The sequence below is a fragment of the Haliotis asinina genome, chromosome 3, assembly GCF_037392515.1.
Source record: "Haliotis asinina isolate JCU_RB_2024 chromosome 3, JCU_Hal_asi_v2, whole genome shotgun sequence".
In the NCBI taxonomy this organism is placed as follows: Eukaryota; Metazoa; Mollusca; class Gastropoda; order Lepetellida; family Haliotidae; genus Haliotis; species Haliotis asinina.
In genome coordinates this window covers 88,911,143-88,925,857 of record NC_090282.1, presented here as the reverse complement: position 1 = coordinate 88,925,857, position 14,715 = coordinate 88,911,143, and the positions used below count along the sequence as shown (strand labels likewise).

Genomic DNA, 14,715 nt, shown 5'->3' with positions numbered 1-14,715 from the left:
TACTAATGGATGAAGACATACCTATGGATGATATGCGGGGCGCTAGTGCCCAGGCATTCGATGATGACCAGGAGACCTCATTCAGTACTGGCCTACAGCTGGATGACGAGCTCCTTAAGGGCGCCATCGACGGATTTTATGAAGGTTTAAAAAAGGATAAACATTACGTATATCCGTTGGAGCGAGACGATTCCAAGTTTTTTGTTGATGGCAATGGCACGCTGCGTTTGAAGTCTCGCCCGGATGCCGATCTCGTGACAAAACGCAAGAGAGAACCGCTTGCTTTATCAACACTGAGCAGTCGATATGGGATTGACTTTGTCCAAAAGGAACTAGGTTTCAGAGATTACGGTGGCGCGCGACCTAAGATTCCTCCGAAGTTAGTTCAAGGTCTGCAAGACATCAGGGACGCCATATCAGATCAAAACATGACTTATGATATTAAAAAGGTGTTGGCCGACTACGAGAACAAACCCTTCCCGGGGCTCGAATTTACCGTTCGGGAACTGCGGGGGTTGGATCTGACGATGCAAACCATTCGCGGCCAGCTCTGGAAAAGCACGGCCAGAATGAGTGAGATAGACGACAACATCGGCTATGAAAAGAAAGAACTCGGTAAAGCTGATGACGAGGCTCTGAAAGCCCACATCGAGAAAGAAATACGTAAGTTGGAAGATGAAAGGCAGGCCTGGCTGGAGACAGCATCCTCCTTCAAAGAAAAGCTTCGATCCCAGGTCAACCGTATACGGGAAACCATAAATCAAGTCCTCTACCGAGACACCACGTTAGCAGACAGGATTCGGATATTGTTCCGGGAGCAAGGGATCACCATCGCCAGCATTCTGACTGCATTGGGTTTCATCATATCAACCCTGGTGGTGTCACTGACAGGGGATACCCCTGTTGGGCCTGCCGGCGGCGGAACTCCCACAGGCAGGGGTGTTAAAGACTGGATAAAAAAACTCGGGGAACGCCTAGCTAAACTAGCTGGTAAAGCCGCCGAAGCCCTTCCCGGCATCCTGGGTAGCATCGTCTCGTGGTTGTTGGGCGCTCTGGCTAAAACTACCATGTGGCTCAGTCAAAACCTGTGGGCAGCCATCGTCGCCGTGGCGGGTCTGGTGTACATAGCGGCTAAGAAATTTTTAACCAAATTAAACCAAAAGCTACCCCACCAACCACCAGGGCCGTTTTATTATCAATATGATTGGTGGTCTGAATATGGGGGTGTGTGGGGGGCACATGAACTTTAGGCTCCGGGGGTGGCGCCACTATACCCGTTTCACGTGGTGGGATGTGTGGGATATAGGGGGTGTTAATATCGGGGTTGATACCCAACTTTTGATCCGCCGTGGCTATGACTATTTTGTTGTTATAACCCACCACTTTTTTTACTCTCAGTTGCATATCACTCGGAGCCATGTACAGCCCCACTCCGAACACGTAGTTGACTTTCGATCTGGCGTATTCTAACACGTTTTGGTGGCGTTCGATGGCCCGCGGGAGATCAACTGGAGAATTGATAGCATCCTCAACGTTGGAAACGAACTGTTTCTGAGCGTCGTAAGCTGTTCCCTTACCGATGATGTTGGAACGCGTTTGCGACTGCGCACCCAACAGCGCCCACACGTACGTTCGAATCGAGTCGTTCAACCTGACTACCCCGGCACGAGTGAATCCTTTCGACGTGTCCAGCATGAACATTTTCCACCCGTCTGCGGGTGACTGCTCCACTTTCTGGACTGTGAAAGCAACACCACCTTTAAAGTTCATACGATCATCCCTCCATTCATTACTCGACAAAGCAAAGTCCTGGCGTAGTATATCTCGTTTCAGTAAATCATCACTGACTTCTTTCACTGGTCGCGCGCCATCATAAGGAATACCCAACCCGTGGTTCGGCCCCGGCAAACGCCAATCCGTCTTCGGGTTTATTTCGAATTCATTGCAAATACTTTCGTAGACCCGTCTATCGTACGGGTTGTTTGTTGCGTCCCATGCTTTGTCCTGTGGGAGGGGGGCGCTGATCTCTTTAAGGATACGTCTGACCTGGTAGTACACGTGGAACTTGAACACAGACTGACTCAGCGGTCCACGCCGAGTGTCGGTCAATGTCACACCACATCCCGTTGTAGCGCACCACACGGCAAAGTTGAATTGATTCTGCCAGAACTGCATAGGGTTGTTGAACCAAGCGTGGACTGCCTTGACGTTAGTCACCGAAAGCTTATACTTATCGAACACATCTAAAAGCTGGGCATTGAAATACAACCCAGGAGCAACCACGATCTTCATGGGGGAGAAATCTACGTCCAGTTTAGGGTAAAACACACCAGGGGAATACATTTTAGAACTATTATATAATGAGCATATATACTCTAACATGTACATAACACTTCCAGGAATAACGAGCGGTGTGGCTGTTCAGCTGACGCACGCCATCGATAACACGTCAGGTCAACTCGAAGTCGCACTCTGCGATATCACCTACCTACCGCAATGGACTAACATCAACGCCAGCAACAATAAGCTGTTCGTCAGTGGAACTCGCAGTCAGATAACTGACGGCTACTACAGCGTGCGCTCTCTAAACGACGAGGTCTTCAAACCCCTGGGAGCCGAACTCAAGATGAACGACTCAAACGGCACAGTGGTGTTAATCAACAACGGAAGAACCTCCTTGAGGCTCGGCCGACCATTAGCGAGGATACTCGGTATGTCTCCTCACGAGATAAAACCAACAACAACCGTCACAGGCACGAAGTTACCCGACCTAGTACCGTACCGAGAGCTGTACATTCATCTCGGTCAGGTGAGCACAACGTACAACATTCAAGGAGGTCACCCTTCCACTATACTGAGAGCAGTGCCGGTGAAAACTGAGAAATACAACGACGGTAGAACCGAGTCGTTTTCACCACGGCAGTATAAGAGATTAACCCAGGGCAACATATCTGAGCTGATAATATCGGTGTTAGATATAAATCATAATCCTGTAAATATAGGATACCTCAGCTTAACGCTTCATGTAAAATGACAAGCGCACAAGGGCCCGGAGTGAAAAAATGCGTCAATATCGGGCTCTCCGACCTCGGAGACACGCGCAGTTTCGACGCTCCCGGAGTAGATGGTAAATCGTACGCCTTGCAACTGAAAAACAACATTTACAAACGCGTTGAAATCCCCTCGGGTGGAACCCTAAGTGATATAGTAGATACCACAAGAGCAACAGTCAACACTAAGTACGCCCTTGTCAACACCGGTAATAATAATTGGATAATATACCCATCGTTTGGGGGTAAACTGTTCGACTTAGACGATGTTGAGAGCACTACCGTCGCCCGAAACAAGCCATATATGCTCGTCTTCACCGAAGATGACAAGTGGGTGTTGTTACCCGATAACGACTGGTTTCTCAATATTAGACTCGTCTCCCCTTACGTGTTTACTGATAACAAAGACAACCACCTAAACAAAGTCGTGAACAATGGAACCCTGCTCGTGGCTTACGTCCCAACTCAGAGACGTAGCGTAGTCATCAGCCCAGTCAACACTATGGCAGCCCACATGCTATCGAGTAAACTGACCATACAAAACGTGACATTGCAGTTGGTGTCTGAATTCGAAGGCGTGGTTAAGATACTAGAGAGTCTACCGGCAAACTCAACACTGATCATCAAAGTCTACCTAGGGGAACCATCGGGGAATGATGTCGAGATCGTGAAGGGGATCAAACTCGGGTGGGTGAAACAACACCAGTATCAAGTTTGCAACGTTTACGTGCGGGTGGGTGTTGGAGCCGACACCAGTATGGAGGGGGTCAACGTGATCGTGGAAAACAAGATATCACTAACCAAGATCTTCCTGCCTGACAACATACACTTCATGGGTATGAAGTTAACCCCTGAATTATTATCTAAAAACCAGTTGGAAATTATATCGTAATAGTATAATAATGACCAGTCATCGTCCCAACACTACGCTTAACGACCTAGGAGATACGGAGGGATTCGATCAGCCTGGTGAGGAAGATGAATTATACATCCTGCACTTCAAAGACAACGTGTACAGACGGGTGCCGTTACCAGATTTAAAAGAGCCCAAATGGCTGATCAACTTAACATTCACCTCACCTTATATCACATTAAATAATGGGGTTGTCTCTAAGATTAAGAACAACGGTATCTGGGCCGGGGATTTCATTCCGGAGAATGCATTAGTACACATAGCATCTACTGGTTACGAAAAAAAGGGGTTAAGTCCTTATCCAAACAATAAATTAACATTTAGCAGTAATCTTGATAGAATATCCTCCCCTTTCACCCTCATCATAGAAGTCTTCTTTACGTCTTTATTCCATGGAACCTCCCCAATAGTACACCAAATTTTACCCGGGGTGTCAATACGCTGGTCTTACATAGACCAATATTGTCGTATTGTTATACAACGGGATACCACGGGTCCTATAAACCACTTAATAAGCCTCCGTGGGGTTTCTATTACAACAGGAAATTCTATTAGCCTCTCACCTATTGCCCTGACTAGTAGTCTAGAACTTGTAGACTTCAAATTCATTGATAGATTTTTAACTGAAACCCAATTAAAATATCTTTCAAAATATACATTATAGGATGGGTCTGTACCCAGTCGTAGAGGAAGTAGCGAAGACGCTGGAAACCGTAGATGGGTTCCGCTTGAGGCAGTTATGTGATGTGAAACGTCAACTAGAACAAGACCGTGACACGCGGAAAGCACTATGTAAGAAGTACAATAGAGCTTTCAATATCGTGGACGGGGCTGACACTACCCTTATGGCAACCAGCATGGGACTAGGGGCGGCAGGTGTTGGGTTGTTGGCTACCATCGTGGCTGCACCTATAGTGCTAGGTATTGAAATAACGGCAGGGGTGGCAGGGTTGGCAGGGTTGGCGCTTAAGTTAGTATCACGCAGACTGCATCGTAAGGCATTGAAACACGACGAGATCAGGGTTCTGGCCGAAGCAAAGCTCAACACAGTGAGTGAGCGTATTTCCACGGCACTCTCTGATAGTAAGATCTCAGAAGAGGAGTTTCGTTCAATCCTCTCTGAACTCACAAAATATAACGGAATGAAACAAGATATTCGGTCCAAGTCTCGTAAGTCTGCTATCAGCGAGGACGAGAAAAAAAAGTACATAGAACAGGGGATACAAAAAGCCCAGCAAGCCTTTATTACGAACACCAAAGTGATCGTAGGCGGTTCACATTAAACTGTTTCATCGATATAAACGTGACATAGGCACAGTGTTACCTCCAACACACGTTAAGTAGTAGGGGTAATGTATCTATACCAGCCGGGGGAACACGAGGGTGATAGCCGTAAGCGGGCCACCGATCCTATATGGTCAGTCAAAACTTACAACATAGATAAAGTGGATATGAAAGCCGACGAACCTAACTTGTACTACTTGAGGGATGGGCCGGGTAGGGGGTTTGTAAGAGAAGAATTATTGATCGTACCGTACGGCACAGTGTTACCTCCAACACACGTTAAGTAGTAGGGGTAATAATAGCAAGAGCTAAGGGCCCAACCAAAGCCTTATTTAGTAAATAAGGCTTTGTAGAGACTTTTCTTGAAAGTGTTTTAGAACTGTCATTCCCTATACTACTCAGCCACAGCATGGATGATAACACAGGTATGTGGAATTGTCTATCTGGTTGTCCTTGTAGTTGGTTCTCTGCAATTCAGTCCCATCTGAGTCTTAGACTAAATGCTGAATGATTACATGTATTGAATCCAGTTCGACTGTAGTCGACTGCATGGACCTCAGACATCCTGGCAGTTGTGTCAAGTGCAAGGAGGAACAGCATTTTCTGAGCAAGTGTGAGAAGCCCAAAGTCTGCTTGACGTAACCAGGTTTGTACTCATTGCTGGTGCTTTAAATGTCTTCAGTGGTATTTCAATCCAGTGTCTGCTTTACTTTTCAGATGAAGTGGGCCCTGATTCTCCGATGAGAGTCCTCCTCATATAGCATTAAAATGTCCATATTTCATCCCTACAACAGTTGTAACTATATTTGAGTTTTAAAATATTTACAAAACACAAAACATTTCTGTCTTCTTTGACCACCCTTAAAGTACCCAGAATTGACCCGTACGCCAAGAACGGGTAACTGTAGGCACTAACCCCACGTACCCCACGTTCCATGCTGAAGAAAAACAGAATGTGGGGAGGTGGGTAACCCAAGGAGGAATCTCATAAAAGAATCAGCAACTTCTTCAGGTTTGTTTAATTCTTTCTCATGAATCCTCCTTGGGGTACACACAAGCATAAGACCGACTTCTAAGAGTCTCAGTATGGCATTCTGTCTGATAAACTAAGTTCCCAAAAAGTGGAATTTCACACAGCAACCCATGCTTGCCATAAAAGGCGACTATGCTTGTTGTAAGAGACGACTAATGGGATTGGTTGACACGTCATCGTTTCCCAACTGTGCAGATCAATGCGCATGCTGTTGATCACTGGATTGTCCGGTTCAGACTCGATTATTTAAAGATCGTCGCCATACAGCTCACTCACTGTTAGGGTAAAAAGGGAAGGAAAAGTTGACTGCAAACCCTCCAGATAAAATCATAAATCTAAAGCTCAATCTGCTAGAGAGTTACAACAACTCTGCCCAGTGGAGAGAACTGACTGGCTGTAACCGTGCATGCTCACTGCACTGTCTGTCAGCTTGATAATGCTGTATGAAGGTACTACTCGGTTCGCTCCAAACAGCCATGGAGCAGATCTCCTCAATTGGCAGAGCCACGGCATAAGCGTTAGATGTGGATAGTGTTCTAAATATACTTTCTTTTAACTCTGTAGGTGGTGTTAACCATTTCTGTGTAGCTCATGCAAATGGCAGAGATAAGCCACCAAGATATGGTCTGCTTGTTCACCGGAAGACTAGCCTTACCTCCATCAAAACAATTTGTTACCTCTCAAGATGGCCAATGTCCACTTGCTATAGGCATTGAGGGTCTTGCACACAACCAGCAGACCTGAACACACCAAAGAGAGGTATCCGGTGGGGAAGGCTGACTGAAAGCTTGGAGCTCAATAGGCGCTGTGACATGAACGGCACTGTCTCTCTTAGGACAGTAAATATCTGGCACACTAACGGTTCCACTACACTATATCAGAATCAGATGCTCCCTGAGCAAGGGCCGTATGGAAACACCTCCTATGGACAGAGGCCTGTGACAGTTGTGACTGGATGAAATAGTGTAAGAATTGTTTATGTGTTTTTAAAGCACATCCACCCAGTAATTAAAACTGACCACAATTTTAAGTATTTTGTGCTGTCATCTTTATCATCATGACTTATGCTTATGTGTGCGCAAATATTTTCAAGTAGGTGACGTCTTGTGTGGAATGGAGGTTTGATGAGTTCCGCTTCCTGTGCTCGGAAAATTTGCTTAACAAGTTGGACAGGATTTGTACTTAATTGTAGTGTAAAGCTAGACTGTAGCCATATGTACATGGAATGGCTGTTGATAGCCTGGATGATGTGAAAACAAATATAGGGTTGCTACAGAAGTCAAAGGAATATTACCTACTGGCCTGCAGGAAGTTACTGTCGCAATAAGGTTGCCTTCAATATCCACAGCTGGAGTGAAAGAGTTGACAGATCGTAAAAGAGAGGACTGGACAGCCAATCAAGGACAACAGTCGAGTCCTACAGGGGACCTCTCAACGCTTGCTAAAAAACGCTGCAGTAGGGTGCTGCCCCAAGAATGCTCCGTTGACAGGTATATACACAGCTGAGTCAGTACTTGCTGTATAGGTCTCATCCTCAGACACTCATACCACACCATGTCCACGATCGCTGCCATGTTGCCCAGCAAATGGAGCCATGACCTAGCTGAAGCTAGAAACCATAAAACAGTTCTCTGAACTTTGGGTCTAAAAACCTGCCCTCTGACCTGGCTAACTGAGCTGGGATTTGCCTAAGCTTGGTGAACACTTTTGGCACCGTGGAGATGCTGATGGGGAGCACACGAAACTGTTAACACTTCCTGGTAAAGGGGAAATGAAGGTACTTTTCAAAGTCAATGTAGTTAAGTGACTTTGAGATTGATTGATGTGAGCCAATCCCTTGTCTTGATGATCACTGTGTAGCCTTGAAGACAGTGGCATGAGTAGCCCGGAGAACCCTTTCCAAGTCACCAACTGGTCAAAGCTTTACCACTTGTTATCACAAAGATTTCATGCAGATTGTATACAACCTAAGGTGATGCACTTGACTGCCCAAGCTGAACACCTTCTTCTGTTAAGGCCATTTGCAAAACGTTATGTATATTTACTGTAAATCATGCATTTAATGCAAGCATGTTAATACGAACAGTGTGTCTGTACTTTTCTCGCATTATCATAATGATACATTTCAGTCTGAATATTGCTGCTTTTCAGAACTTAATAAAAGACAAAAAAACGTAAATCTCTAATCTTCAGGTTAGCATTCATCAAAACAAAACAGAATACAGCAACAATTAAGACAGCTGTCAGAAAATTAATTGACAAATGAGCATCAATTTCTGTGATGCTAACTGATATTCATTGAACCTATTCATCAGCTAATTATGTAACAACAGCGTACATGTTGACACTACACATTACACCATTACAGGGGACTTCATCATTACAGGTATCTCAGGTCACATCTAATTATCACTGCTTACAATCACTGGTCATTGCTTAAAATCACTCAAGCACATAAGCCAGACCAGACATTCTCCATCCACACAGGATCATTTCGCGATCTTTGCTCACCTTTGAAATCCATTCATCCATGTTGTCATATAACAAGTAGTAGCATGCAATCACGTCCTTAAACATGGAGGTGAAATCAAAACATTGTCTGTTCATTTCCATGCATTGTTTAACAAGCTGAATTCATGTTATTTGGTAAATAACAAGTGTGAAAAGGAAATGAACAACAAAGATGCAGTGTGTCACATTTTATCAACAACACAGATTCCTGAGCTCACGTTAATTTCATGACACATTTTTGACTAGACCCTCACACTCACATTATATTCGTGATGCAATAATTTCATGATTAACAGTAACAGGAAGAAGTTTTGGCATGAGCTTCCCTTGCGTAGGCTTGTATGAGCAGGTTGGGCCACTTAGGAAGTTTTGTTTGACTGGCATTATTAGAAGTTGATAAGTAAAAAGAAAGTAACATTCTTTATGGATAACAACTTCTTCATTACATGATGCAACGTTTCGGTATGGATTCTTAAACCCTTGTCAAGCAAGAGTGAAGTAATACAGCACAGAACAGACTTATATACAAGAACAGGGATAAAACAATAACAACATGTAGGTATGAATCAAAGTGATTAAGAACAGTGGATGGTGGTAATGATGTGAGGAAGAGGAAACCAATGGTAACTGAAGGCAACACCTTTATCCTTGTTCATGTATATGAGTCTGTTCTGAGCTGTATTACTTCACTTCAAAGAATTTTACTTACTTTGGAAGTGTTAGACTTGGTTAGAAGTACAGCTAGCAGGCATGCGTAGGCATGAAGACCAGGGGTTCAAACCACAGGGCACATGACTTTTAGAAAGTAACTTGTCCTGACTAATTTTTCACTTGCCCTGATTTTTACCTGCTACTGCTCCGAATCCCATGCTCGTTGTCATAAGGGTGGTATCAGCTTCTTTCATGTACTTTAAAGCTCTATTGTATTTTTTGTATATTGATGAAGGAATATCACAGTCTTGTTCTAGCTGGCATTTTATTTCACATATCTGTTTATGCCAAACCCCTTCTACACTTCCCACTGTATTTCCTTCTTCATCTATGGCTGGATACAGCCCCATCCTGTGTCCATAATATATTTTATAAAATATTTTTGAAGTGTCTTTCATTTAGTGTTTGATTGATATATTTGATGCTTATAAGGTTTTCACTGTCGTACAGGTAAATAGGTGAGACATGAATAGGTCTGGTTTGGAATATAACGTGAACCCCATCAAGGCTTACTGATGGATTATAGCCTTGTCTTTTTATGATGTAGCAACGTTTATTCTTGTGTCTGTTGAACCAGTGTATTATCAGTCCTTCTAAAAGTGTTCTTAGACTGGAATTCTCTGCGAGATATAAGTCTATAATGAGCGTGGTGTGTGATTTCATATCATGATTTGAATATTAAAAAAAACCTTGCTGGTAATCCCATATGCTGCAAATGACTAAAGTGGCATTCGAGTTGACTGGTGCTAACATGCTGCTAGTGTGACCTGATATTCGTAATACTTGTATGGTATTATCTCTGAAGGGATTAAAGGAAAAGGATCCCATTGTTAGTAACTTTGGAAACGGAATCATTTTCATTAAAAGAGATGTAAGTTGAGGTGAGGGTTATGTTGATCAACCATTCAGGCTCTTTAAAGTCTGCCAGCAACATCAGTTTGTACATGTTGTTTATATAGTATAAGAGGTATGGGGTGTTTTCCTCACCAGGTAAATTGAACCACTTTGTGTCTCCAAGATCACTGAGTGTGACGTTGGGGTGATGACTTGCTATTCTTACGAGGGTTGGTTGAAAAGTTCTCAGCCTGAGTGGTTTTTCCCCACCAGGTAGAGACAGGTGTTTGCCACCAATGAGGACAATCATTTAGTGAATCATAGACACAAGAACTACAAACGTACTAATACTTTTATCTCAACTACAGCTCTTTTGGTAAACCTACCCTCTGAAATCATCAGAAATGGACAAAACGGAATACAGGACAGTCATCAAATACTTGCAAAAGAAAGGGATGTCCCCAACACAGATACATGCTGACATGGTCTCCACTCTAGGGGGATGATGCTCCTTCATTTTCCACAGTAAAGAAGTGGGCTGCAGAATTTAAGCGTGGCAGACAAAGCCTTGATGATGACCCACGCTCAGGAAGGCCTTCAACAGCAACCACTCCAGAAAACATCACACGAGTGCTCGATATGTTGATGGATGATCGACGATTAACTACTCGACATATTGCTAGTGTAGTGGGCATCTCTCATGAGAGGGTTGAGCATATTATCACCAACGAATTAGGAATGACTAAAGTTTCTGCAAGATGGGTGCCAAAGCTCTTGACAGCAGAACAGAAACGTGTCCCTTGACAATTTGCCTCGTTTTGAAGCAGATCCCGATGATTTTGTGGCACGATTTGTAACCATGGATGAGACCTGGATACATCACTTTCAACCAGAAACAAAACTACAGTCAAAACAGTGGAAGCATCCTGATTCACCAGCTCCGAAGAAAGCCAAGTCTGTTCCTTCAGCTGGAAAGATGATGGCATCAGTCTTTTTGGATTCCAGGGGTATTCTGCTCATTGATTATCTTGAAAAAGGTCAAACTATCAACGGCAGATACTATGCTGATCTACTGAACCAGTTGCGAGAAGCAATCAAAGCCAAACGACGAGGGATGATTGCTAAAGGTGTCCTCTTCCACCAAGACAATGCGCCTGTTCACAAATCGGTGGTGGCCATGTCAACAATCCGCCCGCGATTGTGGCTTTGAACTCATTGACCATCCTCCTTATTCACCTGATTTGGCTCCTTCTGACTTCCACCTGTTCCCCAAAATGAAAAAGGAACTCGCCGGTCGCCATTTTGCAAGTAATGATGACGTCATTTCCGCTGTGACTGATTTTTTTAGGGTAGCTGAAGAAGATTTCTTCCTGACCGGGATTCGGGCCTTGCAGCATCGCTGGCAAAAGTGTGTGAACTTGGAAGGGGACTATGTAGAAAAATAAATTACAAACGTGGACTTTGTCACTCTTTTTCACAGTGAGGCTTAGAACTTCTCAGCCAACCCTCGTAATATAAAATGTTACAAAATAGTTTCCAATTGTTTTTCTGATAGTTTCTCAGGCGTGCACATCATTCCTATGAAATTCATGTTATAGGGTAGAAAAATCTTTGTTAGAGATAGTGTCTTCTACGTTAAAGGTGACACCCTGTAGACTTTCCAGGATGGTGAACAGTTCGTCGAATTCAGACACCAAGTGGAATTCTCCCTGGTTTGACTCGATAGCATGTGGGCTGGCATAGTTGATAATGGGATGACAATTGCACTGCATCTCTCCTTTGGGATGTAAGTCACGAGCAGGGTTCCGTTGCTAATGTCTTTGTTTAGGAAGTGGTCACTGTTGCCTGTGAATATGTATGGGGAACCTAGTGTGCTGTTGAGAAAGTCCAGTTGATTTGAGATGGTAACATCATCCACTTGTTGTCGTCAGTGAGCATTAGATAGTATGGTTTGTTTTAATCAACGTTTGTTCTGTGGAAGTCTTCTAGATCGAATAATTTACAACCGAATGATGGGTATATCCTCCATTAATCCTTGTCATTGCGGACTAGATCGTATCGAGTGTTGCTGTTAGATTTTGATGAATCAAGGTTAAAGTTGCTACCAGATCCACTGATGGCAGGAAGTTCAATGCATTTGTAAATGCTGTGTTTAAGCTGAAAAGCGTATATTTTACCATCTATTCCTGGGTCATCAAACCCCCTAGTATCACATAGATCTGTTAACCCTATATTAAAGCATTTTCTTACTTGCATTCCTGGACCTTGAGCGCTAGTCATTATTGTATGCGTAGTGTTATGCTGAGGTATCCTATATTTATAGAATTACTTTTTGTCTCTAAAAATTGATATTTTTAACTATGAAATATTACCAATTATCAATTTTTGGTAATGTTGTGATGAAAACGAATTTTTGCGGCTGTCGTATTTTTACGTTTTAGTCTGGACAGCCCTCTACAACGTGGAAGGACGTTTGTCTTGTACATTATCAGTTGTGCTAAGCTGATCGAGATAAACGCACATCTCATGGTATGGAACGAGCGCTGGTAGCTTTGTACCAGTAGCGGTAATCTTAGGGTTTATTTCTTCTGGTGGCAGCCCTTGCATCTTCAACGGTCGACTGAGTCGCAATGTGTTTACACTGTTGCACCAATCTTGTCATGCCTTGCAGATTTCTGTAGCAAGCCATTGCTGCGTTGTCTGTGTGCATCATCATTGGACTTTAAGGGTGAACTCACATGATACTGTGATACTCATAAATGGGCATAAAAAATACACCTAGAATCTAAATTGCAAGCATACATACAATATGAAGAGCACACAGGAGGAGTATCATGAATGGACATTCTGTTTTGCACAAAGAACTGTTATGATGCTTTCATACACAAACACCACTTTGACAAAGTCAGAAAATCTTAATCAATTAACCACACTTTTGCAAAAGTAACCCATAATTATGATGTACAAAGGATTTGGAATGAGTATACAAGCATTAATTTTGAAAAAGAGAGAGGTAGGTGTATAAGGAGGAGAGATATTCACCCAACCATCCATGATGGGGAGAATGGAGAGTGACAAGATGCTAGCAGTCACGTGGGTCGCTGGTGTGCAGACGAGGAAAGGCCAATTTGGGGGGTGAGCTAATCTTAAAACCATTCTTGGGACAGAGATTTCCACTGTACCTCAGGAGAAAGGGGAGATAAACAGTAAGTATGAGTAGGAATAAGGCAAAATTGACCAACTTGCGTAACGTCTGTGTTTCCATAGTCATCAAATGTGATAGTGCATGTTCCATCATCCAGGATCTCATCAATCAAGGCCTCATAGTACCTTGAAAAAGAAAGCAGATGTGCTGAAGTCAGTCAAACAATAGTAACATACACTAGTTACTTAACAAGCTGACTACTGAATAAACAAATGCAGGATTCTCTGTGGAGCTGACATGTATGGTGAGAACAAGTCCAGGAAGTGAGTTTTAATTGTGCAGAGTGTTCTGGTCAACTGATGTCTACAAAACAAGAAAACATTAGTCTGGAATTTAATGGTGAAATGATGTCTACAAAGCAACAATACATTAGTGGCAAAAAGAACAATTCGAGATATTGTGTGGATTATGCTTGCCAGTTTCCTGTGGGAGACACAGATATACAGAATGAAAGAGGTTCAATGTTTCTCTCTAAGGCATAGCTATCGCTAGTGGTATCCCTAAATATCTACATGGTTTATATCTTGGCAGTGAGCTCAAAGCCCTGATAGCTCTCTCTCTCCCTCCCTCCCACCACCCCACACAGTCCCATGATGTCACTTCCGCTTTACAACATAAATTCCAGACATTATGTTGCTTGTCAATGATACTATGCCACTCCTTGATAAATTCTTCCTTAATCCTGTAACCTCTACCTGACTTCCAAAAGTCTAATAGTTCTCTCCAAATAATATGCTCCGTGACAAAACAATCACCTTTACTGTTAGATGTTAATAGATATACTTTCCAATTCCTCACCTTGCGACCGAAACTTGGCCAGAACTGATAGTATTTTGAATGGGGTCAAGGCTCAAGCAGTCATATTCTCCCAAGTTACCACCATGGCATCCACTGCCCATGCCATTGGATCTGGCACTGGACTGACATATGCTGGAAGATGATTGTTCCTGCAGGTTGCACAGAGGTCTATCAAAGGAGTTGCCCATTTTTTCCCGATTAAATCAAAGGCCTCCCCGTGTAGAGCCTACTCCGTGGGAACGATGCTGTCCTGCCTTAATAAAGAGTCCACAAGAACACTGAAACGTCCCGGAATATGACAAGGCCTTACGACATCTTGTACGTTTGGCAATGGCAACAGGTGTTGTGTGACTCGTACACGACTCATAGATCTGGT

General features: G+C 43.4%; 1 protein-coding gene across 1 annotated transcript in view; it reads right to left on the bottom strand.

Moving 5' to 3' along the window:
* Nucleotides 1-14,715, bottom strand: part of LOC137278712 (survival of motor neuron-related-splicing factor 30-like) — a 71,638-nt gene that overhangs the window by 15,272 nt on the left and 41,651 nt on the right. The window contains exon 4 of the mRNA XM_067811227.1: nucleotides 13,579-13,666. Coding sequence (XP_067667328.1) covers nucleotides 13,579-13,666 — 88 coding nt within the window. The remainder of the gene's footprint in view (nucleotides 1-13,578; nucleotides 13,667-14,715) is intronic.